Genomic DNA, 26,432 nt, shown 5'->3' on the forward strand with positions numbered 1-26,432 from the left:
GATACCAACATTACTATTAAATTAAAATGGGGATGAAGCGTGTGAGCCCCACGTGGGACAACCTGATGACCCGGTATCCAAGCCCAGCGCTTAGAACAGTGGTTGGCACATAATAAGCGCTTAACAAATACCAACATTACTATTAAAATGGGGATGAAGAGTGTGAGCCCCACGTGGGACAACCTGATTACCTGATATCCCCACCCTAGCGCTTAGAACAGGGCTTGGCACATAATAAGCGCTTAACAAATACCATCATTAAAACGGGGATGAAGAGTGTGAGCCCCACGTGGGACAACCTGATTACCTGGTATCCCACCCCAGCGCTTAGAACAGTGCTTGGCACATAGTGAGCGCTTAACAAATACCCACATTAAAATGGGGATGAAGAGTGTGAGCTTAACAAATACCCACATTAAAATGGGGATGAAGAGTGTGAGCCCCACGTGGGAAAACCTGATAATAATAATAATAATAATGATGGCATTTATTAAGCGCTTACTATGTGCAAAGCACTGTTCTAAGCGCTGGGGAGGTCACAAGGTGATCAGGTTGTCCCACGGGGGGCTCACAGTCTTCATCCTCGTTTTACAGATGAGGGAACTGAGGCCCAGAGAAGTGAAGTGACCTGCCCAAAGTCACACAGCTGACGATTGGCAGAGTAGGGATTCGAACCCATGACCTCTGACTCCAATGCCCGGGCTCTTTCCACTGAGCCACACTGGGGTTGATGCTAGAGTCCAATACCCCAGATTAAGTGGAACTGTTTTACCATCACCAATTGGCAGAAGTGGGATTTGAACCCATGACCTCCGAATCCCGTGCCCTTCCCACTGAGCCACGCTGCATGACCTTATATGCCCACCCCAGCGCTTAGAACAGTGCTTGGCACATAATAAGCGCTTAACACATACCAACATTACCATTAAAATGGGGATGAAGAGTGTGAGCCCCATGTGGGGCAACCTGATGAGCTGGTATCCCACCCCAGCGCTCAGAACAGTGCTTGGCACATAGTAAGCGCTTAACAAATACCAACATTATTATTAATGAAATGGGAAGTGTATGGCTAATGATTTTGAAGTCTGGTCGGGAAGGGGGGCGGCCTTACCTGGGTGTCCTGGGGTCCGGGGTGAGAGAAGGGGGCCATGAGGGACGAAGGCCCTGAGGGCCCTCAACGCTCGCGCCATGTCGGCCGGTCCGTCGTTGGATGTGCGCATGCGCCGGCCTCTCGCACCGCCGCCGGCCTCGCGCACGCGCCGGCCCCGCCGCCTGCACTCCCCCCATCCCGCCGCTAGGGGGCCGAGGCGGGGGCCGCGGCCGGACGAGCCCCCCTCCACCAGGAGGCCTTCCCAGACTGAGCCCCCTCCTTCCCCTCCCCACAGCAACCGGATCTATGTTTGTAATATAATATAATATAATAATAATAGTATTTGTTAAGCCCTTACTATGTGCAGCACACTGTTCTAAGCGCTGGGGAGGTTACACGGTGATGAGGTGGTCCCACGGGGGGGCGCTCACAGTCTTCAACCCCATTTTACAGATGAGGCCCAGAGAAGTGAAGTGACTTGCCCAAAGTCACACGGCTGACAAGTGGCGGAGCGGGGATTTGAACCCATGACCTCTGACTCCAAAGCCCGGGCTCTTGCCACTGAGCCATGCTGCTTCTCTTGTACAGATTTATTACTCTATTTCTTTTAGTTCAGGAGGCCTTCCCAGACTGAGCCCCCTCCTTCCCCTCCCCACAGCACCTGGATCTATGTTTGTAATATAATAATAATAATAATGGTATTTGTTAAGCCCTATGTGCAGCGCACTGTTCTAAGCACTGGGGAGGTTACAAGGTGATGAGGTTGCCCCACGGGGGGCTCACAGTCTTCAACCCCATTTTACAGATGAGGGGACTGAGGCCCAGAGAAGTGAAGTGACTTGCCCAAAGTCACAGAGCTGACAAGTGGCGGAGCGGGGATTTGAACCCATGACCTCTGACTCCAAAGCCCGGGCTCTTGCCACTGAGCCGCGCTGCTTCTCTTGTACAGATTTATTACTCTATTTCTTTTAGTTCAGGAGGCCTTCCCAGACTGAGCCCCCTCCTTCCCCTCCCCACAGCACCTGGATCTATGTTTGTAATATAATAATAATAATGGTATTTGTTAAGCCCTTACTATGTGCAGCACACTGTTCTAAGCGCTGGGGAGGTTACAAGGTGATGAGGTTGCCCCACGGGGGGCTCACAGTCTTCAACCCCATTCTACAGATGAGGGAACTGAGGCCCAGAGAAGTGAAGTGACTTGCCCAAAATCATACAGCTGACAAGTGGCAGAGCCGGGGTTTGAACCCATGACCTCTGACTCCAAAGCCCGGGCTCTTTCCACTGAGCCACGCTGCTTCTCTTGTACAGATTTATTACTCTATTTCTTTTAGTTCAGGAGGCCTTCCCAGACTGAGCCCCCTGCTTCCCCTCCCCACAGCACCCGGATCTATGTTTGTAGTAGTAGTAATAGTAATAATAATGGTATTTGTTAAGCCCTTACTATGTGCAGCGCACTGTTCTAAGCGCTGGGGAGGTTACAAGGTGATGAGGTTGCCCCACGGGGGGCTCACAGTCTTCAACCCCATTTTACAGATGAGGGGACTGAGGCCCAGTGAAGTGACTTGCCCAAAGTCACACGGCTGACAAGTGGCGGAGCGGGGATTTGAACCCATGACCTCTGACTCCAAAGCCCGGGCTCTTTCCACTGAGCCACGCTGCTTCTCTGGTACAGATTTATTACTCTATTTCTTTTACTTCAGGAGGCCTTCCCAGACTGAGCCCCCTCCCTCCCCCTCCCCACAGCACCTGGATCTATGTTTGTAATATAATAATAATAATAATAATAATAATAATAATGGTATTTGTTAAGCCCTTACTATGTGCAGCGCACTGTTCTAAGTGCTGGGGAGGTTACAAGGTGATGAGGTTGCCCCACGGTGGGGGGCTCACAGTCTTCAACCCCATTTTACAGATGAGGGAACTGAGGCCCAGTGAAGTGACTTGCCCAAAGTCACACGGCTGACAAGTGGCGGAGCGGGGATTTGAACCCATGACCTCTGACTCCAAAGCCCGGGCTCTTTCCACTGAGCCGCGCTGCTTCTCTTGTACAGATTTATTACTCTATTTCTTTCACTTCAGGAGGCCTTCCCAGACTGAGCCTCCTCCTTCCCCTCCCCACAGCACCCGGATCTATGTTTGTAGTAGTAGTAATAATAATAATAATAATAATAATAATAATAGTATTTGTTAAGCCCTTACTATGTGCAGCGCACTGTTCTAAGCGCTGGGGAGGTTACAAGGTGATGAGGTTGCCCCACGGGGGGCTCACAGTCTTCAACCCCATTTTACAGATGAGGGAACTGCGGCCCAGAGAAGTGAAGTGACTTGCCCAAAGTCACACGGCTGACAAGTGGCGGAGCGGGGATTTGAACCCATGACCTCTGACTCCAAAGCCCGGGCTCTTTCCACTGAGCCACACTGCTTCTCTTGTACAGATTTATTACTCTATTTCTTTTAGTTCAGGAGGCCTTCCCAGACTGAGCCCCCTCCTTCCCCTCCCCACAGCACCCGGATCTATGTTTGTACAGATTTATTACTCTATTTCTTATTACTTTATTTTATTTTGTTGGTGTGTTTGGTTTTGTTGTCTGTCTCCCCCTTTTAGACTGTGAGCCCGCTGTTGGGTAGGGACTGTCTCTATATGTTGCCGACTTGTACTTCCCAAGCGCTTAGTACAGTGCTCTGCACACAGTTCTCTCCCCCTCATCCCCCTCTCCATCCCCCCCATCTTACCTCCTTCCCTTCCCCACAGCACCTGTATATATGTATATATGTTTGTACATATTTGTTATTCTATTTATTTATTTATTTTACTTGTACATATCTATTCTATTTATTTTATTTTGTTAGTATGTTTGGTTTTGTTCTCTGTCTCCCCCTTTTAGACTGTGAGCCCACTGTTGGGTAGGGACTGTCTCTATATGTTGCCAACTTGTACTTCCCAAGCGCTTAGTACAGTGCTCTCCACACAGTAAGCGCTCAATAAATACGATTGATGATGATGATGACAGCAAGCGCTCAATAAATGATTGATTGATTGATTGATTCTTTTACTTCAGGAGGCCTTCTCAGACTGAGCCCCTTCCTCCCCCGGTCCCCACAGCACCCGGATATATGTTTGTACAGATTTATTACTCTATTTCTTTTACTTGCACTTATTTATTCTATTTGTTTTATTGGGTTAATTGGTTTAGTCCAGTGCTCTGCACACAGTAAGCGCTCAATAAATACGATGCTATTTATTTTATTTTGTTACTAGGTTTTGTTTTTGTTGTCTGTCCCCCCCCCCTTCTAGACTGTGAGTCCGCTGTTGGGTAGGGACCGTCTCTGTATGTTGCCAACTTGTACTTCCCAAGCGCTTAGTACAGTGCTCTGCACCCAGTAAGCGCTCAATAAATACGATTGAATGAATGAATGTCAAAAACTGAGAGCTCACCTCCTCCAGGAGGCCTTCCCAGATTGAACCCCTTCCTTCCTCTCCCCCTCCCCATCACCCCGCCTTACCTCCTTCCACTCCCCACAGCACCTGTATATATGTTTGTACAGATTTATTACTCTATTTACTTATTTTATTCGTATGTATTTATTCTATTTATTTTGTTAATATGTTTTATTTTGTTGTCTGTCTCCCCCTTCTAGACTGTGAGCCCGCTGTTGGGTAGGGACCGTCTCTATATGTTGCCGACTTGGACTTCCCAAGCGCTTAGTACAGTGCTCTGCACACAGTAAGCGCTCAATAAATACAATTCTATATTTTATTTTCTTAATAGGTTTTGTTTTGTTGTCTGTCTCCCCCTTCTAGACTGTGAGCCCACCGTTGGGTAGGGACCGTCTCTATATGTTGCCGGCTTGGACTTCCCAAGCGCTTAGTACATTGCTCTGCACACAGTAAGCGCTCAATAAATACGATTCTATTTCTTTTATTTTGTTAATAGGTTTTTTTGTCTGTCTCCCCCTTCTAGACTGTGAGCCCGCTGTTGGGTAGGGACTGTCTCTATATGTTGCTGACTTGTACTTCCCAAGCACTTAGTCCAGTGCTCTGCACACAGTAAGAGCCCAATAAATACGATTGAATGAATGAATGTTGCCGACTTGTACTTCCCAAGCGCTTAGTACATTGCTCTGCACACAGTAAGCGCTCAATAAATACGATTCTATTTATTTTGTTAATAGGTTTTGTTGTCTGTCTTCCCCTTCTAGACTGTGAGCCCGCTGTTGGGTAGGGACCGTCTCTAGATGTTGCCGGCTTGGACTTCCCAAACGCTTCGTCCAGTGCTCTGCACACAGTAAGTGCTCAATAAATACTGTTCTATTTATTTTATTTTGTTGATAGATTTGTTGTCTGTCTCCCCCTTCTAGACTGTGAGCCCGCTGTTGGGTAGGGACCGTCTCTAGCTCACCTCCTCCAGGAGGCCTTCCCAGATTGAGCCCCCTCCTTCCTCTCCCCCTCCTCCCCTTCCCATCCTCACAGCACCTATATATTCATTCATTCATTCAATCGTATTTATTGAGCGCTTACTGTGTGCAGAGCACTGGACTAAGCACTTAGGGGAGTCCAAGTTGGCAACATCTAGAGCCGGTCCCTACCCAACAGCGGGCTCACAGTCTAGAAGGGGGAGACAGACAACAAAACAAAACATATAAACCAAATAAAATAGAGTAAATATGTACAAGTAAAATAAATGGAGTAATAAATCTGTACAAACATATATACAAAGCCCTTCAAAGCCCTACTGAGAGCTCACCCCCTCCAGGAGGCCTTCCCAGGCTGAGCCCCCTCCTTCCTCTCCCCCTCCTCCTCCTCCTCCCCATCTCCCCCGCCTTACCTCCTTCCCCTCCCCACAGCACCTGTATATATGTTTGTACATATTTATCACTCTATTTTACTTGTACGTTTATTCTATTTTATTTTGTTAATAAGTTTTGTTTTGTTGTTTGTCTCCCCCTTCTAGACTGTGAGCCCGCTGTTGGGTAGGGACCGTCTCTAGATGTTGCCGACTTGGACTTCCCAAGCGCTTAGTCCAGTGCTCTGCACACAGAAAGCGCTCAAAAAATACGATTGAATGAATGAATCAATGAATATATACATATATACAGGTGCTGTGGGGAGGGGGAGGAGGGGGAAAGGAAGGAGGGGGCTCAGTCTGGGGGCTCAGCCCCGTCTTACCTCCTTCCCCTCCCCACAGCACCTGTATATATGTATATATGTTTGTACAGATTTATTATTCTATTTTACTTGTACACGTTTATTCTATTTATTTTATTTTGTTAATATAATAATAATAATAATGGCATTTATTAAGCGCTTACTATGTGCAAAGCACTGTTCTAAGCGCTGGTTTTGTTTTGTTGTCTGTCTCCCCCTTCTAGACCGTGAGCCCGCTGTTGGGTAGGGACCTCTCTAGATGTTGCCAACTTGGACTTCCCAAGCGCTCAGTACAGTGCTCTGCACACAGTAAACGCTCAATAAATACGATTGAGCGAATGAATGAATGAATGAATGAATGAATGGATGAATGACGGCACGGTGGTGGTTTCTTTCAGGCCGGGGGCCTCCGCGACCTTGCGTCCCGTCGTCAAGGGCAACAGCGGCTTCTCCCGCCCCTCCCCTCACCCCCCGTCATTCATTCATTCAATCGTATTCATTTATTCATTCATTCAATCGTATTTATTGAGCGCTTACTGTGTGCAGAGCACTGGACTAAGCGCTTGGGAAGTACAAGTCGGAAACATCTAGGGACGGTCCCTACCCAACAGCGGGCTCACAGTCTAGAAGGGGGAGACAGACAACAAAACAAAACATATTAACAAAATAAAATAAATAGAATAAATACGTACAAGTAAAATAAATAAATAGAGTAATAAATGTGTACAAACATATATACATATATACAGGTGCTGTGGAGAGGCGAAGGAGGTAAGGTGGGGGGGATGGGGAGGAGGGGGAGAGGAAGGAGGGGGCTCAGTCTGGGAAGGCCTCCTGGAGGAGGTGAGCTAGAGACGGTCCCTACCCAACAGTGGGCTCACAGTCTGTCTAGAGGAGACAGACAACAAAGCATATTAACAAAATAAAATACATAGAATCATATTTATTGAGCACTTACTGTGTGCAGAGCGCTGGACTACGCGCTTGGGAAGTACAAGTCGGCAACATATAGAGACGGTCGCTACCCAACAGCAAGCTCACAGTCTAGAAGGGGAAGACAGACGACAAAACATATTAACAAAATAAAATAGAATCGTATTTACTGAGCGCTTACTGTGTGCACAGCGCTGGACTAAGCGCTTGGGAAGTACAAGTCGGCAACATATAGAGACGGTCCCTACCCAACAGCGGGCTCACAGTTTAGAAGGGGGAGACAGACTACAAAATAAAAACTATTAACAAAATAAAATAAATAGAATCATATTTATTGAGCGCTTACTGTGTGCAGAGCACTGGACTAAGCACTTGGGAAGTACAAGTCGGCAACATATAGAGACAGTCCCTACCCCACAACAGGCTCACAGTCTAGAAGGGGGAGACAGACAACAAAACAAAATGTGAACAAGTGTCATCAGAATAAATAGAAGTAAAGCTAGAAGCACATCATTAACAAAATAAATAGAATAGAAATGTTGGAAATATCCCGTGGGGAAAAATGACAAATCTCTTCCCAGCAAAACAAGAACAAAAAAAATGGAGAGGAAGTCCTGTCACACCAGCTCCGGGGTAGGAAATAATGCCATTTTATCATCCAACTGCTCCCTGTACAACACTTGAGAAGCAGCCTGGCTTACTAGAAAGAGCTCTAGATGGTGAGCTTGTCGTGGGCAGGGAATGTCACTCTTTATTGTATTGTACTTTCCTGAATGCTTAGTACAGTGCTCTACACACAGTAAGCACTTAATGTATGACTGAATGAATAGTAAGCACTCAAAAAATATGATTGAATGAATGAATAATCAATCGGTGGTATTTATTAAGCCCTTTCTCTGTGTAAAACACTGCACTACACACTTGGGAGAGTATTTTAGGTACCACTGAACAGCTCAAGGCATATTCCAAGTCCACAAAGAACTTACACTCTAACAGGAATGGTGTCTTTGTAAGTTGCTAGTTGGGATAAATTCCATATTTTCCCAGTAGTTCCAATTCTAATGCCTCTGTGAATTACCTTGCTCTGATCCAAATCTAAGATGGTACCTGGGTGGATTACTGCAATGCAGTCATTTCTGAACCCTACCAGTGTCCCTTACAGACAGCACTTCCATTCCTAAATCAGATATTCACCAATTCTTTCACCCCAAATCTTTCCAACAGCTTGAAGACTTTTCTTAGAATTTGATCCAAAAGCTGTCATAAAGTGCTTCAGTTCTAAAGCACCCATCAAGTTCCTAAATGTCTGGAATCTAAATTTCCACAAATGTATCTCTTGGCTTTTTCCCCACTGAGCTCTAATTGAAATCTCAACTATGTCATCTCTTTGTGAACATTTGCTTGCTTTCCCTATTACTGGATTCAAGTGACAAATCTTCAAATGGGTTAGTGCTTTATCCCCACACCATTTATACCTGGCAAATTATATGCAGTATGCTAATAAATGATAGACATATTTTTTAGCCAAACATTTTTCATTATCCCAGTGAAGCAGGCAGAAAGGACTTTCTCAAAAAAGTATCTTCAGGTCCGTACCACAAGGAATGGACGGGCTGCTTCATCTCCAGATGGGTGAATATTTAGAAATGTGCACATTTTCACCTAGTTACGGTGCCAGGACACACACAGGGGTGTGCACACAAGGTCTCAGCAATGCATTGTCCCTTCGGAAATCATTTAAGCAATTGATTAATCAGTCTGACTTTGGACCCAAAATGTTTTCAGGTCATGCCTAAAGATTTAGGTTTTGGTTAGATTAGAATTTATTTTGAATTTGAAGATTTTCTTAGCAACCCCTGTTATGACCTCATCTGGCCTAAAGTCACCTGCTCAAACATCCTCTGTTTTAGCACCATTGGGATGGTAAGGGGATAAATGAGGGGCAAACGTACTTTTTTTAATGGTACTTTTGATGTACTTACTGTGTGCCCGGCAGTATATTAAGTACTGCGGGGTAGATACAAGCTAATCAGGTTGGACACAGTCTGTGTCCGACAAGGGGTTCACAGTGCTGTGGGGTTGGGAGGGGGGATGAATAGAGGGAGCAAGTCAAGGCGATGCAGAAGGGAGTGGGGGAAGAGGAAAGGAGGGCTTAGTCGGGGAAGCCCTCTTGGAGGAGATGTGCCTTCAACAAGGCTTGGAAGTGGGGGAGAGTTGCAGTCTGTTGGGTATGAGGGAGGGTGCTCCAGGCCAGAGGCAGGAGGTGGGTGGCAAGATAGTGGAAACTGAGGTACAGTGAGAAGATTAGCATTAGAGGAGCTAAGTGTGCAGGCTGGGTCATTGTAGGAGAGTAGGGAGGTGAGGTAGGCGAAGGCAAGGTGATTGAGTGATTTATAGCTGATAGTAAGGAGTTTCTGCTTGATGCAGAAGTGGATGGGCAATCACTGCAGGTTCTTGAGGAACGGGGAAACACAGCCTGAACGTTTTTGTAGAAAAATGATCCGAGCAGCTGAGTGAAGTAATGGATGGAGTGGGGAGAGACAGGAGCCAGAGAGGTCAGCAAGGATGCTGGTACAGTAATCAAGGTGGGATAAAAGTGATTGGATTAACGTGGTAGCAGTTTGAATGGAGAGTTGAGGCTGGATTTTAGCGATGTTGTGGAGGTCGAACTGATAGGATTTAGTGATGGATTGAATATGTGGGTTGAATGAGAGAGAGGAGTCAAGGATAACGCCGAACAGGTTTGTGAGACAGGAAGGATGGTGGAAGGATGGATGGTGGATGGCCGTCTACAGTGATGTGAAAATCGGGGAGGACAGTGTTTGTGTGGGAAGATAAGTAGTACTGTTTTGGATGTGTTAAGTTTGACGTGATGGGAGGACATCCAAGTTACAGAAGTCTTGAAGGCAGGAGGAAATGTGAGACCGTAGAGAGGAAGAGAGATCAGGACTGGAGATGCAGATTTGGGTATCATCCGCATAGTTGAAGACATGTGAGCGAATGAGTTCTCCAAGAGAGTAGGTATAGGTGGGGGATAGAAGGGGACCCAGAAGTTAGGTTTGAGGGACACCCACAGTTAAGGGATGGGAGGCAGGGGAGGAGCCCTCGAAAGAGGCTGAAAATGAGTAGCCAGAGTGATAGCAGAAGAACCAAGGACAGTGTCGGTGAAGCTGAGGTTGGACACTTCCAGGAGAAGGGGGTGGTCTACAGTGTTGAAGGCAACTGAGAGGTCAAGGAGGATTAGGATGGAGTAGAGACCACTGGACATAGCACGAAGGAGATCACTGGCGACCTTTGAAGGGGATGGAAGCCAGATTGGAGGGGGTCAGGAAGAGAATTGGAGGAGAGGAACTTGAGACAGCGAGAGTAGACAACTCGCTCATGGAGTTTGGAGAGGAATGGTAGGAGGGAGCCATGGGGTCAAGGGAGGATTTTTTTTATGATAGGGGAGTTGTGGGCATGTTTGAAAGCAGTGGGGAAGAAGTCACTGGAAAGTGAACAGCTGAAGATGGCAGTTAGGGAGGGAAGAAGGGTGGGGACAAATGTTTTGATAAGGTGAGAAGGAATAGGGTATGATGTCCAGGTGGAGGGGGTGGATTTTGAAAAAAGACAGGTGATCTCCTCTAGAGATACTGCTGGGAAAGATGGGAGAGTTGAAGAATGTGCAGGAGTTCGGAGGGACTTGGGGGGAGGGGAGATTTTAGGGATATCACACCTGATAGTGTCTGCAAGGACACATCAGAACATACAAGGAAAAAGCTGAAATCTTTGTGCTATGTTCCCTTTAGGCACAAAAAAATAAACTAACATATAGGGATGAAGGGTGGCAACAGTGGGAATGTTGGCACTTCACATTATTTTGCTTAAATTTAGCAAGCTGATAAATTGGGGCAGACTGAGGCAGGCATTCAAATGCAGAAGCCGCCAAAACATGACTTTTCATTCACAGAAGAGAGGGGCTTGTGGGAAGAAAGTTTATATTGGAGGCACAAGTTCTGAATGTTTCATCTTTCTAAGGCATAAAAATGATTTCCCACAGTTCCCTCAAATCAAAACTTCTCTGTGTGTGAATTGTTCATTATTATTTGTGAGCTGTTCAGATATATTTTCTGTGAAAGAACCTTTCTCCAAGAGTTATAATGGTGCCCTTTATTTAAGCACGAGGCACCAGGGATACCAAGAGTGGCTGGTCTATATATAGGACCAGAGGAATTCTTTTTCTTTATTGCATTTGTTAAACACTTACCATGTGTCAGGCACTGTACAAAGTGCTGAGGTAGGTACAAGCTAATCAGGTTGGACCCAATCCATGTCCAACATGGGGCTCAACAGTCTTCCATTATACAGATGAGGTAACTGATGCACCGAGAAGCAAAGTGACTTGCCCAAGGTCACACAGCAGACAAGTGGCAGAGTCAGGATTAGAACCCAGGTCCTTTCTACCTCTCAGGCCTGTGCCCTTGCCACTAGCTTCTGGACCTGTGGCTCTCTTTGGAGACCCAATGTAGAGTGCCGCCCAGAAATCAGACGCCGAAATCATCCTTCATTTGTTCCATATTAGTTCAGCCAACGAAGCTAAGGGGAAAGTGCTACAATTCCTAGTGAATTGGCTAAAGAGGAGGCTGAAATGGCAACGCGTCTGAGGGAAAAGTGACCAGATGGTGACTGACTGGTGTGAGTGGGCAGACTGCCAGAGAGGGTTTAAGCAAAACAGAAGCATCTCCCCTAGCCCTTGTTGGCAAGCTTAATGTCAATCTCCTTGTCAGCCAGGAAAGCCCTTAAAATTGTCCCTCCAATCCAGCTGGCCCTCCCTACTTTCAATTTCTTTCCCTGGAACTCCGCCAGCTGCCTTGCCCGATCCCCACAACCCTCCAGCCCACCCTCTGGGCCTTCTTAAAAACTCATTATGGGCCCGGGACTTGTCTGCTAATTCTGTTGTAGTGTACTCTTCCAAGTGCTTAGTACAGTGCTCCACACATAGTAAGCACTTGATAAATACCATGAACCCCATGTGGGACGGGCACTGTATCCTACACCATGATCTTGATTTTATCCCAGGATTTAGTGCAATGTTTGGCCCGTAGTCAACCTTAAGAAATATCACAATGTTCATTATTGTTTTTCTTTAACGTTATTGCCCCTCTGCTGTCTTTTCCCTACCCAGAGATGCCGTCAAGGCTAGTGAGACGATATCTAAAAAATGCTTTTCTATCTAAGAAAGAGAACTTGTACCTCCCAAGCGCTTAGTACAGTGCTCTGCACACAGTAAGCGCTCAATAAATACAATTGAATGATTGAATGAATGAAAATACCATTAATGATTTTAACTTTTAACAGTTCCTGCCCACCCATCTCTTCCCTGGACCGCCCGATTCCCTTCCAGTCCGTGCCACCTGGGACTCTGAATGCCGAGCAGGGGCAGGGGTGGGGAGAAGATAACAATAATAATAATAATGATGATGATAATGATTGTCGTATTTGTTAAGTATCTGCTCTGTGCCGGACACTGTACTAAGCGCTGGGATGGATACAAGCAAAGCGGGTTGGACACAGTCCCTGTCCCACGTGGGGCTCACAGTCTCAATCCCCATTTTAAGGATGAGGGAACTGAGGCACAGAGAAGTGAAGTGACTTGCCCAGAGCCCCACAGCAGACAAGTGGTGGAACCGGGAGTAGAGCCCATAACCTTCTGATTCCCAAGCCAATGCTCTACCGATTACACCACTCTGCTTTATCATCATCATCATCAATCGTATTTATTGAGCGCTTACTGTGTGCAGAGCACTGGACTAAGCGCTTGGGAAGTCCAAGTTGGCAACATATAGAGACAGTCCCTACCCAACAGTGGGCTCACAGTCTAAAAGGGGGAGACAGAGAACAAAACCAAACATACTAACAAAATAAAATAAATAGAATAGATATGTACAAGTAAAATAAATAAATAGAGTAACAAATATGTACAAACATATATACATATATACAGGTTGCTTTAGCAGTTGGGAGGCTGAAGGGGGAACTGAAGAGGGAACCCGCAGTTTGGGAGTTTCTGGACTGGGTGTGAGCCCACTGTTGGGTAGGGACCGTCTTTGTATGTTGCTAACTTGTACTTCCCAAGCGCTTAGTACAGTGCTCTGCACACAGTAAGCACTCAATAAATATGATTGAATGAATGAATGAATGAAAAAAGCATTCATTCATTCAATTGTATTTACTGAGCACTTATTGTGCAAAAAGCAATGTATTAAGCACTTGGGAGAGTACAATACAACAATAAGCGAACACATTCCCTGCCCACAATGAGCAGTGTGGTCCAATGGATAGAGCACAGGCATGGGAGTCAGAAATCCTGGCTCCGCTGTGTGACCTTGGGCAAGCCACGTCACTTTTCTGTGCCTCACTTATCTCATCCGTAAAATGGGGATTAAGACCGTGAGTCCCCAATGGGACATGGACTCTTGTCCAGCTTGTATCTACCCCAGTGCTTAGTACAATGCCTGGCACATGGTAAGTGCTTAACAAATTCCAAAAAAAAAAAAATAATATACAGGGAACCATGAGGTAGAGATGGGGCAGGGGCAGAGAGCCATCTTAAGGAGGGTGCCAAGGCTTTTCTCCCAGGACAACTTGGGGAAAAAAAGTCTCGCAAGCTGGGTTCAGGCTTTTGGGGTGTAGGGCTGAAGAACAGACAATAAAAATGGAGCATGGGAAAGAAGGGAACTGCATAGAGAGAGGAACAAGTGAGACACAACAACGTAGCCATTTCATTTCTATTCTACGTCAACCTGTTCCATCACTAAAGCTCATATGATATTTTAACCAGTTTTAGTACCTCATCACCTCTTGTCTTTTGCCGTCAAGTCATCATCATCATCATCATCAATTGTATTTACTAAGCGCTTACTGTGTGCAGAGCACTGTACTAAGCGCTTGGGAAGTACAAATTGGCAACATATAGAGACAGTCCCTACCCAACAGTGGGCTCACAGTCTAAAAGGGGGAGACAAAACCAAACATACTAACTAAATAAAATAAATAGAATAGATATGTACAAGTAAAATAGAGTAATAAATATGTACAAACATATATACATATATACAGGTGCTGTGGGGAAGGGAAGGAGGTAAGATGGGGGGATGGAGAGAGGGACGAGGGGGAGAGGAAGGAAGTCGTCTCCGACCCATAGCGATGCTGTGGACACATTTCTCCCAGATCACCCCACCTTCATCTGCAATCACTCTGGCAGTGTATCCATTAGAGTTTTCTTGGTAAAAATATGGAAGTTGTTTACCATCGCTTCCTTCCGCACAGTAAATTTGAGTCTCCACCCTCGACTCTCTCCTGCGCCGCTGCTGCCTGGCACAGGTGAGTTTTGACTTGTAGCAGATTGCCTTCCACTCGCTAGCCACTGCCCAAGCTAGGAATGGAACGGAAAGCCCTCTGCTTGACTCTCCCTCCCATAGCCGAGACTGGTAGAGTACTGGAAACTCTCCAGGTGGGACCTTGAGAGGGGATCAACACCTCTGGGTAACGTTTTTTCCAAGGAAACTGGGAGAAATTTAGGGGGTTGGGACAAGAAGAGAGAACGGTGCTACTAAGCCTTTTTACCTAACTTGATCTTCCAATAGCAGAGGAGTCTTTTAATGACCGATACTTCAAGCCTTAATTTTGAACATAAAATGTGTGACAAACAGACCAAAATATTCTTCAAATGACTGCTCTGGGACAAAGTAGACTATGGCAAAGACGACTCCTTTAGCTTCTCCTTTTTTACTTCCTAGGGTTCAGTAGCAAGATTAAGAGCATAAGGCTGATGGTGTCTACTAACCCTATTGTATTGTTTTGCTCCCAAGCGCTTAGTACAACGCTGTGCACACAGTAACTGCTCAATTCATACCACTGATTGATTGATTTCCACACAGTGAAGCCTTCACTTCCTTACGAAAACATTTCTAGTTTAGTTTGAAAATTCTGGGACTACACAGCAGTTTGGTTCTCCTCACTGTTAATTAAAGCCACGTGCACCTATTAACTGAATTGTCACAAGACAATATTCAGCAGTCAAAAATTCCCTGGATGGTTTTCCCCACCCTCAATAATTTAATCGCTACGGACCTAGTCTGGGCTGCCTGCTTTCAAATGGAACATCCAGAAAGATCTTTCACTTTCTTCATCCTGAGGTTGCCCGGGGCCGTACACTTAATACAGTCCCAACGCTCCTTTGAGCACTGTGACCTAGTGGATAGAGCACAGGCCTAGGCGTCAGAAGGACCTGGCTCTTAATCCCGGCTGTGCCACGTTTCTGTGTGACCTTGGGCAAGTCACTTAACTGCTCTGTGGCTCAGTTTCCTCATCTGTAAAAAGGAGAATCAATACTGGGCGCCCCACATGATTAGTCTGTACATACACCAGCTCTTAGTACAGCACTTGGGGCATAGTAAGCACTAAATAAATACAATTAAAAAAATAAAATAAAAAGCATACCTAAGCTATCCCGAAGGCTGAAGGTGTATATTCTTCTCTGAAGATCTTTGGGTATGGATTTTCTATAGTCGCCTTCGGTAGCCTGTTGTTAATCCTTTCTCTCGAGGAGTTCTTCTTTGGCCCTGGCCCCAATCTTTTGTTGCAAACTGATTCCATCTCGTTTTGTTCTGGGTTCTGAGGACTTAGAGAACAGCTGGTCAGAATCCTTATGATAACATTTCATGTCCTGGAGGCAATTAGTTAATCACCCTGCAGCCTTCTAGTTCTCTGACTAAATAACTCTTCTTTGGACAGTTTCCCTTCCATCTTGTTTTCCATTCTGTAATCATCTTGTAGCTCCCTGGAGATCCTTTCCAGTTTCTTCATATCCCTTTTAAGAGGCAGAGTCCCGAATAGGAATAATATTCCAAGAAGGATCTGCCAGGTGATATGTATATGATGGCTGCACACACACTATATCCCAGTACTGTGGGATACACTCCACATTTACCTCACGGGTGCTTCCGGCCGTTTTTCTGCTCTTTTTACACCCCCACTTTTTCTCCTTTTTGTCTCAGGCTGATCATGCGTACACATACTACTATTGTCTTTAGTCTCAACAAATCAATCGTAGTTATTGAGTGCTTACTATATGCAAAGCATTGTACTAAGCTCTTTGGAGTATGCGAAGTAACAGTTAACTGCCAACCTCGTTTACAAAGGATGGTCGAAAAGGACAGTGTCTGATCACTATTTAGTGCCTGGGCCCCAAACTCTGATCATTTACTGTTGCTGTCTGCAACTGATCTATGATGGAAAGATCAACCACTCTCTTGGGGCATCCTTGTTGTTTCACCACGTGTGATGAAGTTGCATGGTCTGTTGACCACTGCAGAAATTCACTATTCTTCTCTTTCATCGCCCGTGTGTCATGTGCACAGGCCTTGACGTCTAGGCCTAGGGAACAGAAATTGAGAAGAGGGAATGGTAAGAGGTTGAGGGGTGACACAGACATCTCTTACTCCATCCCACTGGCCTGGGTTTCAGAATGACTTTTGCCTTAGGGCCCTGGATCCTGTAATTTCTCACCTTAGGAATTTACCCGAATTGGGTGTTTTGCTGCCTGTGATATCAGTCTCTCGGCAAACAGGAGGCTCTTTGGCAGGCTTCCTCAACTCAAAAATCTTCACCTGATGCTTCAGGCCTTATTCATATGCTTCCTGTTATCCTTTAATTCCTGAGGTCATCATTGTCAGTGGCTGGCAAGTCCCCAGTTGGACAAACAAGACCCACCTGTTTCCTCAATCCACTTGTACGGTGTCCTTTTCCCCCTTTCCCTTGGGTTTTTCTGCACATCCCCAAGTCCTCTCAAGCATTCTTTTTCAAAACCCATCTTTCCATCCTTACGTTGCCCTCCGGAAAGGCATGTACATGACCCATTTCGTTATTCAATCAATCAATCATATTTATTGAGCGCTTACTATGTGCAGAGCACTGTACTAAGTGTTATTCCTGGTTTACACAGGACAGAAGGAAGCGGGGAGGCTCCAAAGATGGATGTGAATGCATCAGGAGCCTGGAGCTGAATCTTGAAGCCAGGGAAAGAGGCCTCATCTGGCATACCGCAGATGGGACCCTTCCTGGGTGACGGAGAGAGGACTTGCCACCAGAACACCCACAACAGTGATCAGAGCAGCACAATAATATTGATTGTGGCATTTGTTGAGCACCTTACTATGTGCCAGGCACTGTACTAAGTTTTGGGGTGAAGACATGCAATTGGGTTGGACAAAGAACCTGTCCCACCTGGGGCTCACAATCTTAATCCCCACTTTACAGCTGAGGTAACTGAGGCACAGAGAGGCTAAGTGACTTGCCCAAGGTCACACAGCAGACAAGTGACAGAGAAGGGATTAGAACCCAAGTTCACAATAAGGTGGTGGATGGTTCATTTTTGGAGCACTGCCCTAGAGGTCACGGGGGACTCTCACGACAGTGACAACCTAGAGGGCTTGTGACAAACCGATCTGCCGATGAATTTGCTGGCATCAACAAAATCCAGTTACCTGTGGTTTGAAGACCTCATGAGAACTCTTCAAGGGTGAGTTACGCAAGAGTCCCTAACAATATTAAGGGATATTTTGCCCGTTAATTGCACTCAAGTCTCTCCTGACATGGAGGTTGTGTTCTTGCAAAATCCACATTAAGGAGACCTCCCAATCTAGTACTCACCATGTCCAATAACACACGCAGATGCACAACCCAAATCTTCTGACACCAAAGCGCCCTGTATTCCAAACAGGCGTGTGATGGCCAAAAAAATTCCTACTTTGTTCACAAGGTTCTAGCCCAAATATTTAGTGAAAACATGTGCTCTGGCAGAACTGAGTGTATTTTCCTCATCTTCTTTTCAAGCAAAAACAAAATATATTTTTGAAGGTGCTTGGTTTATGACGCCTCCTCAGCCCCTAGGTTCGTGGCTACTAGCAGATTTTTTTTTCCATCCGATTACATATCTACAAAACAAGACTTTCTCTACCAAAGTGACTTAATCAACCAACAGTGCACAAAAACTAATCAGCATCAATTCCCTCCTTCATAAGGCCCTAACCACTACTCTGTTCTGCCACATTTGCAGGCTTCTTCACAGGACTCAACAGAAGCTTTCTTTCCTACCCCAGTTTTCTCTTTTGCCTGCACCTGACCACAAAGAAATTCTCTTCTGACACTGATCAAGAGATATTTCTCCTTCCTAGGAACACCATCTCCTCCATCTACTTGCTCATCCTCACTTCTGCCCACTTTGTCATCAATAATCTCTTTCCTTCATCTGGCCCAGGTTTTTTCAATACTGGTGCTCATCTGTGCCTCCAGCTGAAAGCCAAACTCTCTCTTCTCATTCACATACAACCTTACTGAATTTTCTGTATTCGTCCTTCATCTTCCCTACTAAAGCTACACCTCAACTCCCTACAATGTGGCCTCTTCTTTCCGATTGACAAATCCTTTGCCCCGATCACAGGCGTGGACTGCTTTTATCGTCCTTTCCAAAATGTTCCGCACACAACCGCAAAAATCTTCTATTACAAAGTCTGCCATATTCACTGTTACTCTTATGCCTTTCCCGCTGCTTCCTGTGAATTTCTAAATCAAATGCAAACTTGTTTCAAAACTTCGCACCAGCTGTTCCACTTTACCTGACTTTAAGCCCACAACATTTAGCTAACAGTTTTTGGCCTCAGATCTTTAACCCTGTGTGAATGAAATGACCTCTCCCCTCCTGTTTTCCAAACTACAAACCTTCCTTTAAATCACAATTCAAGTTTTCTTTCAACCTCACCCATTTGCTGACTTCCCAGTACACTCATTTCCAAACCAATTTCTTTCTTCTAATAAGGTCACAATACTTAGAAAATAATGATAATGATGATAACTGCATTTATTAAGCACTTACTATGTGCCAAGCACTGTTCAACAGAATAATAGGGTCCCACCTGGAACTATCAGAGCAAGGAGGGAGAACAGGATGTGCCTAAGATGTTGAATTACGTGTTGTCTTTCTTACCTATAAACTCCTTGTGACAGCGACTGCGATGATTTGTTAAAATATTCCCCAGGTCCATAGCAACCTCAGGGTGCTCAATCAATCAATCAATCAATCATTCAATCGATCACTCATAGGCAGGAACATATTTGTGGACTGATTCTTCACCTCCAATAAAGGAACCTGTCACTTAATATTTAAAAACTTCTCATAAGTATTTGCAGGATTCAGCCCCAACCATATTCCTGGATTTTAAAAAAAGTCCTAAAATACAGATACACACCCAGATAAGGGCACCGGTTCAAATGCATCACACAGAGAAATGCTGCCACTTCTCAAGTAGCAGTTTCAAACCCTTGAAGATGGTCTCCAACTAGTCTTTTCCTTCCAAAAGGTACTGAGCTCATCTAGCTTTCCTATTTCACTCAGTTACTTGGTTGCACCATACAACCCTTCTATCAGGGTCCCACTGATCCAAAATCAGTCAACTTCCCGGTCCAAGTCCTAGCTAAATGAAGTGCACTAAAGACTATCATTGGGCCCTAAACCTTGGTCTATTCCTAACTCCATTTATTAAAATAAATGATTTTGGTGCTCTTCTCTGCTGACCCACTTCTTAGTGGCACTCCGGTGCATTTGGGAATTCGCTGTTCTCTCCTGATTGATTTAAAACTACAATTTCAGAAAAGAGTTGCATTTTTTTCCTATAGCAGGATGTTCTTAATGAAATTTTGGCCCAAATATGTTGTGCTCAGCTCCGATCTCCTTGGATCCATTTTAAGGTAGGTGGGAACATCAGAGGTCTACTCTAGCTGCAAAGCAGTAACAAACCCCCTCCACCCAGGTTCCCCAAGGCAGGAGGTTCCGTCTGTTTATTCAGATTTAAAAATGCTAACCTGGATTTTTAAAATCATATACACTGGGGAACTTAATTCAGTGTCCTCACATCCTGCAAAACAAAGGCTAGGCTAATTCCAGTTGTTCTAGCCAATTGGAACCATCCTGGAATCCAAGCAGTTTTACCAGCTTTTATTATAAACACCAGCACATTTCAAGTTTCCTCTTTTTGATCACAAATATAGGAATTTTTTTTTCTCCTTTTAAGTATACAGCATGAGACACAGCATCAGGGCTTTCCAACTTTCTTACAGCAATTTTCTTCCGACAAGCTGCAGGTACGTGTCCATCGACTATGCCCTCAGCCCCAATCTTTTAACATCTTGATTGCTTAAAACAGTTGCATGGGATGAAGAATCCAAAGAGGTTGAAATCGGTACAAATAGTTTTGAAATCCAGAAAAATTTAAAACAGAAACCCTCTTCACTTAACAAAGGACAAAACAGTTGTGAGAGTATGTTGCCATAGCACAGTATGGGGTTAAAAGTCCCCTCAGTTCCACAAGTCCTGGACTACAAGCATATCTGGTGTTCTATCACACTGTACCACTAGCAAAATGTAGTATGGGAAGGGGTTATGTAAGCACTGATAAGCAAGTTAAGCATTGATAGCTAAAAACTTTAAAAAAAAAAAACCCACCAAAAGTGGATCTCTGAGTTTTTGAGGATCTGTTTTTGCTCTCACGGGATGAAAATCAGTTTCGGGTTCTATTAGTCCACATCATTAAAGTCCCAGTAATAGTACCGTGGGATATACATTGACCGTAATTTCACATTCTCTTTTTGGAATGTTTCTTCAAGTTAAAATTTGCATCAACAAAGCAGTAATCTGAGTGTGTGTCTCCAAACGTGGGTGCCATCAGGAAGATTTTTGTGTTTTTTTTCTGGGGGGGGGGGGCACAGTTCTAATATCATGAAAATCCCTCTGATCTAAATCCCATTTCATTCAGGGCTAGGAATAACAGGGGAAAACGATATTCAAGTTAACAGCCCAAAAAGGTACAGTTGACGAACTAGCTTGAAATCTCCCCTCCTATTGGTAGTCCTCCTTGGAAGATGAATGCCCCTTTTACCACCGTCCCAGAGCCAGATGGCAGAGAAGCCGAAAACTAAGGCTCAAAGTAAGCGAACTATCACTTGGGGGAGTGTGGAATTGCCCCCACGGGTCGGGGTCGACCCCCTCCGATTCGGCCAAGATGATCGGAGACCGGTTCTAGGGTTACTGGGCGCCAAGTGGGAGCATCGGGTGGGGTGCGGGGGCGTAATTCGGCGGGTTTTAGAGGATGGCGGCTGAAGCGGATGAGCAGAACCCCACGGAGGCCGCGCCCGAACTACGGAGCTCTGAAAGCTCCAGAGCCGAGGCTCGCTCAACCGCCCTCCCCGGTCACCCGTTCCCCACCGCGGGTAGAGATCCACGAAGCGCCGGCGTTTCTCCCGACAGCCGGCCAGGGGGAAGTGCTGAAAGTAGCCGTCTCCCCCGCGTTTTTGGAAATCGTGGAACCTGCCCGCTCCAGACTCCCCCGACAGTGTTCCGGACTCCTCTATCTGCCTGAGCCGGGGGTCTCGCTACCCCAACTCGGTTTCTTTTAAGGCGAGGGAGGAACTGGTCGGAAAGTTGGAGCCGAAGGATCTGAGGAGGAAGCAGATGGAGAGAGAGAAAAAATATTTCCAAGCTTTTTTTGTTGTTGTTTTGTTTAACAGCGACAGCTATTAACTTGACCCAGAACGCTTCTGGATGGAACCCTGCCAATGCTAAATGAAAGGGGATCTAGATTTGCCTCGCTGCGATCTTTTCTCTCCAGAGAAACACTCTAGAAAAGCGGTTCTTCTCCAGGCAAGCTAAGTGCTCCGTACGTCGTGTCCCCACTACCAAAGTCCCAGGCTGTCTCGGTGAGTGAATAACCAGGACCGTGTCTTACAAAGAACAGAAGCCAAAAAAATATATATAAATAAATAAAAACCTTAAACATTCTTACATGGATTGTAAAGAACAGAATACATGTTAAAAACTTCAGTAATTTATATCAATTTTAAGCAGTACTTTATATACAATGGGGAAAAAAAGACATGCATAGTCCAAATACAATGTTGAAAACAGCATTTTCATAACAAAAAACCCCACACACTAAGTGTTAATACCATGTACATGAATTCAAGAAGGACCACCCTTTTTGTCTGTTGCACAGTTTATTTAACAACATGATATATAAGTAAGAAATGAGTTGATATTTTACCATTCTATACAATGATTGAATCTTCTTGAATTTTCTTATTTATAGTAATTATAGAGCTTGCATGATTTACACTAGAATTGCTTTTCCTCATTTCAAGTTTCACATAGAAGAAAGAAAAGACTGCTTCTTCTCTATTAAAATCAGCACGGCCTAAGAGTGATCATCCCTATTTTTTCATCTAAAACCAGTTTTATCAGAGAAACAAAGCAACAATTTCTACATCTGCAAGACAAGGAATTTGGCATAAGCCATTGTGTGTGTGTGTGTGTGTTTGTGTATGTGCGCGCGCGCACGCGCTTGCATGTGCAAATGCGCACTCAAGAGTCAATTCCTATTTTGTCCAGGGGTAATACTTGGAACGCCTGCAGAGTTCACTATAGAAAAAAAAAAATGACAAAAAAACAAAACAACTTCCCGCAACATTTCCAGAAAGTTATTGGGGTACATTATAATGTTGCATTATTTCAGGAAACAGTTTCTGAATATTATTCTTCTTTTCTCTTTTAAACACAAAGGTTTAGTCTTGAAAATACAAATAAAAAATATGACTATAACTTGTTTATCCCATTAAAAAAAAAAAGGCATGGGTCACCAGCAACGACAACAAAAATAACTCAAACAAAACCACCCTCCCACCCGCCCCGCCGGAAAAAAAAACACAAACAAACAAAAAAAATAAAACAAAACCAGAAAAGGAGACCAGATAACCAGAGACTGGTTTTAACAAAAAAATATATTCTTTGTATTGTTTCTTTAAACAGCAATTCATTCTTCCATGTGTGGGAAGGAACAGGTCCATTCAGGATTCGAAACCACTTCGACGTCTGGATTTTCAGTACAAAACGTCCAAGAGCGTGAAAGGGGAAGGGGGAGGAGGAAAAAAAAAGACAAAACGAAGGAAGGAAAAAAAAAAAGCGATGCTCCCACAATGCTACAAACCCTCCACAAATTTTTCTAGCGTGTCCCCCGTGGTGTCACCGACCAGAGACAACTCACTGGCCAACGCACTCCTGTTCGGGGGGTTCAGTTGTGGAAGCATTGCACTCTGTTCCGGATTGCCCAAATGTCCCTGATCCATGGAGCTGGCCATGGTAACTGCGAGTCCCGGATGGGGGGAACCAGTCTGGGGTGAGACGTGATGCGGCGACGGCTGGGGCTGGATCCTCGGTGACGGGCTGGAATGTGGCGGCTGGGACTGGGGGCGTGGAGACTGAACGGGGGCTGGTGACCGCACCTGGCTGCTGAGCGACGTGGCGATCTGCTGGCCGGGGAGGTGGGAGGCCGGTGGTTGTCCCGAGAGCATGTGCTGCTGTGGGCTCAGGGGATTGGGCTGCCCCGGTGACCCCATCTGCTGCTTCATCTGTTGCTGCTGCAGGATCCGCTGCTGCAGGGCCTGCTGGATGTTGGAGGCGCCGTCCGCCCCCAGGCCCGCCTGGCCCAGCTGGCTCATCTGTCCCATTTGAGCCATCGGGCCCAGGGAGCCCCCCTGGATGGCGAGGTGCTGCTGCTGCTGCTGCTGCTGTTGCTGCTGCTGCTGCTGTTGCTGCTGCTGCTGCTGCTGCTGCATCCTCTGCTGCTGCATGGCTTGGGGATAACCGCCGGGGCCTTGGGGCTGCTGAAACTGGTTGTGCCCGGCCAGCCCTGCGGCCATTGCGGGAGCTCCTTGCTGCTGCTGCTGCTGCTGCTGTTGTTGTTGCTGCTGCTGCTGCTGCTGCTGCTGCTGTAGCAGCTGTCTTCGAAACATCTCTCGGTACTGCGGATTCATGCTGGCCATGCTGGGGCTGTGGCCGGCGTTCATGATGTTTATCGCCTGGCCCTGCGGAGTCATGCCTCCCATGCCCTGCTGCTGAGGAGGGACGCTGGGTCTCTGCACTCCCGCCTGCATGGCGCCCAGGTTCGGGAGACCGGGCTGAGCGTGGACGCCGGGCTGCTGCATCCCGGGCTGCGGCTGGATGCCGGCCTGGGGCTGCATCCCCGGCTGGTTGGCCACGTACTTGGCCGTGCGCTGCTTTATGAAAGCCGCCATGAGTTGAGGGTTGGACTTGAGGATGTTCAGGACCTGCTGCTGCTGCTGCGGCGAGCTGGGGGACTTCAGGGTCCGCAGCAAGTCCTGCAGGGCGTTGGGGGTGATGCTCCGCGGGGGCTGCTGCTGCACCGCCGGCATCCTGGGCCCGGCCACTGCCTGCTGCGCGGGCAGGGGCATGACGGGCCTCTGCATTCCCGCCAGCTGCTGCTGCTGCTGCTGCTGCTGCTGTTGGGCCAGCGGCGCCGGCTGCCACTGGCCCGGGGCCATGTTGGACATCACCGGGCCCGCGACCGGGCCGGGCCGGGGGACGTTCAGGCCGACGGGCTGCATGGGGTTGACCGGCCCCACGGCTTGGCTGACCATGGTCCCGGGCCGCCCCGGGGGCAGCCCGTTATTGATGCTGTTGACGCGGTAGATCTGCTGCTGCTGCTGCTGCTGTTGCTGCTGCTGCTGCTGCTGCTGCTGCTGTTGCGCCGCCTCCCGCTCGATCTGCCGGGCCGCCTCCACGGCCGCGGGCGGGGGCTGGGCCGGAGGGGCCGGGGCCGCCACCTGGGGGGTCGGCTTGCCCGCGGACACCGGGGCGGCGGGCTGAGTTCTGGCCACGCTGGGGAAGCCGGCCGGGGACATGCTCACGGGCGAGGGCTGAGGCTGGGGCGGGGGCTGCGGGGTCTGCGGGGTGCTCGGCTGCTGGGTCGGGGTCCCGGGGGGCGCTGAGGTAGGAGAAGGCAAACTTTGCTGAGGCACATTGCGGGTGTTCATGGTGGCCATCCGTCGGCGCATGAGCTGGGCCTGCTGCAGGCGGTGCTGGATCTGCTGGTGGCGGAGCTTGTGTTTGATGTTCAGACAGAACGGCACGGGGCATTTGTTCTCTTGGCAGTGTTTGGCGTGGTAGCAACAGAGGGCGATGAGCTGTTTGCACACCGGGCAGCCGCCGTTGGTCTTGCGCTTGCAGCCCTTGGTGTGCTGGACCACCCGTTTCATCTTCTGGCAGGACGGCAAGGAGCAGTTGGCGTTGCGACACTGGCAGGCGTGGACCAGGGACTGGATGCACCGCTGAATGCTCAGGCGCCGCGACTCCTGGGGACTCTTGGACTGCTGCTCGCCTTGGCTGTTGCTCTCGTCGTCCAGGCCCAGGCCCCACTTCACCATCTTGTGGTCGTGACTCTTAGTGTTGTAGCAGTTGATGCAAAGGTCGTAATCCTGAAACGAAAGCAGAGACACGCAATGAGCCACGGAATACGGCGTCGACCCACCCGAGAGAGGCCGCGTTGGCACTGGAGTGCGGGGAGGAGGAAGGAGGGGCGCGCGCACACACACAAACACACACGCTGTCTGTCTGTCTCTCTCTTGCTGCTTCCAAGAATTTTGGGCAAGAACCAGGTGCCTCTGTACTATTTAAGGAGGACCCTCTTAATAATAATAATAATAATAATAATAATAATAATAACGGTAGTCCTTAGGCACTTAAGCACTGGTGTGGATAGCAGCGAATTGAGGACACAGTCCCTGTCTCACACGGTGCTCACGACCTCAATTCCCAATTTAGAGATGGGGTAGTTGAGGCCCAGGAAAGCGAAGCGACTTGCACAGAGCCCGGATTAAAACCCGTGACCTTCTGACTCTTAGGTCCATGCTCTATCCACTACGCCATGCTGCTTCTCAAGCAGCCAGTAGCTAGAAGTTTCAACCTGTCTTGAATTTCCCTGAATGCTTGAGTCAGCCTATAGTGAAAAGCACGAACCCCCTCCGCAGAGCCCACCAAGTTCATAGCATTAACGCTGCCCACCACAAATGATAATTATCCCAAAGATGGAGAGCTGGTTAAGCTCACCAACTGGGCCAAAGGGCAGCCCACCTGGAAAATCCATCCTCTCTCCACGAATCTCTCAGAACAGGAGGAGCCAGGAGTGGGAAGACCAACCGATTATCAAATGGTAAAAACCTCATCGAATGCACATATCCGTGAGTGCCAATCAGTTAATCGATGTAAGTGAAAAATATACTGTCTCTTCTAAATATCTCTGGATGCACTGAGTCAAGTTTTTCCCTGTGATGGCACTTCTGACACTGGTATATGAGTAAATAGTCATATAGTAAATA

General features: G+C 46.9%; 2 protein-coding genes and 1 non-coding gene across 5 annotated transcripts in view; all 3 read right to left on the minus strand.

Annotated features, from left to right (window-relative positions):
- TRAP1 (TNF receptor associated protein 1) overlaps positions 1 to 11,712 on the minus strand; it is a 79,764-nt gene extending 68,052 nt beyond the window's left edge. Inside the window, exons 1-2 of the mRNA XM_038762783.1 lie at positions 11,616 to 11,712; positions 1,112 to 1,294 (exon numbers count right to left, since the gene is read on the minus strand). Coding sequence (XP_038618711.1) covers positions 1,112 to 1,294; positions 11,616 to 11,712 — 280 coding nt within the window. The remainder of the gene's footprint in view (positions 1 to 1,111; positions 1,295 to 11,615) is intronic.
- Positions 11,713 to 14,544: 2,832 nt separating this feature from the next.
- LOC119942948 lies at positions 14,545 to 14,682 on the minus strand. The gene has a single exon (XR_005455440.1). It is a non-coding gene; the product is annotated as a small nucleolar RNA SNORA7 (small nucleolar RNA).
- An 8,272-nt stretch (positions 14,683 to 22,954) lies between these two features.
- The window catches only part of LOC119942542 (CREB binding protein), a 211,747-nt gene continuing 208,269 nt past the window's right edge, over positions 22,955 to 26,432 (minus strand). For all 3 annotated transcript variants that reach the window (XM_038763376.1, XM_038763377.1, XM_038763375.1), the window contains one exon: positions 22,955 to 25,532. In XM_038763376.1, coding sequence (XP_038619304.1) covers positions 23,238 to 25,532 — 2,295 coding nt within the window. In that variant the 3' untranslated portion in view covers positions 22,955 to 23,237. The remainder of the gene's footprint in view (positions 25,533 to 26,432) is intronic.

The sequence above is a fragment of the Tachyglossus aculeatus genome, chromosome 21 (assembly GCF_015852505.1).
Source record: "Tachyglossus aculeatus isolate mTacAcu1 chromosome 21, mTacAcu1.pri, whole genome shotgun sequence".
Lineage (NCBI taxonomy): Eukaryota > Metazoa > Chordata > Mammalia > Monotremata > Tachyglossidae > Tachyglossus > Tachyglossus aculeatus.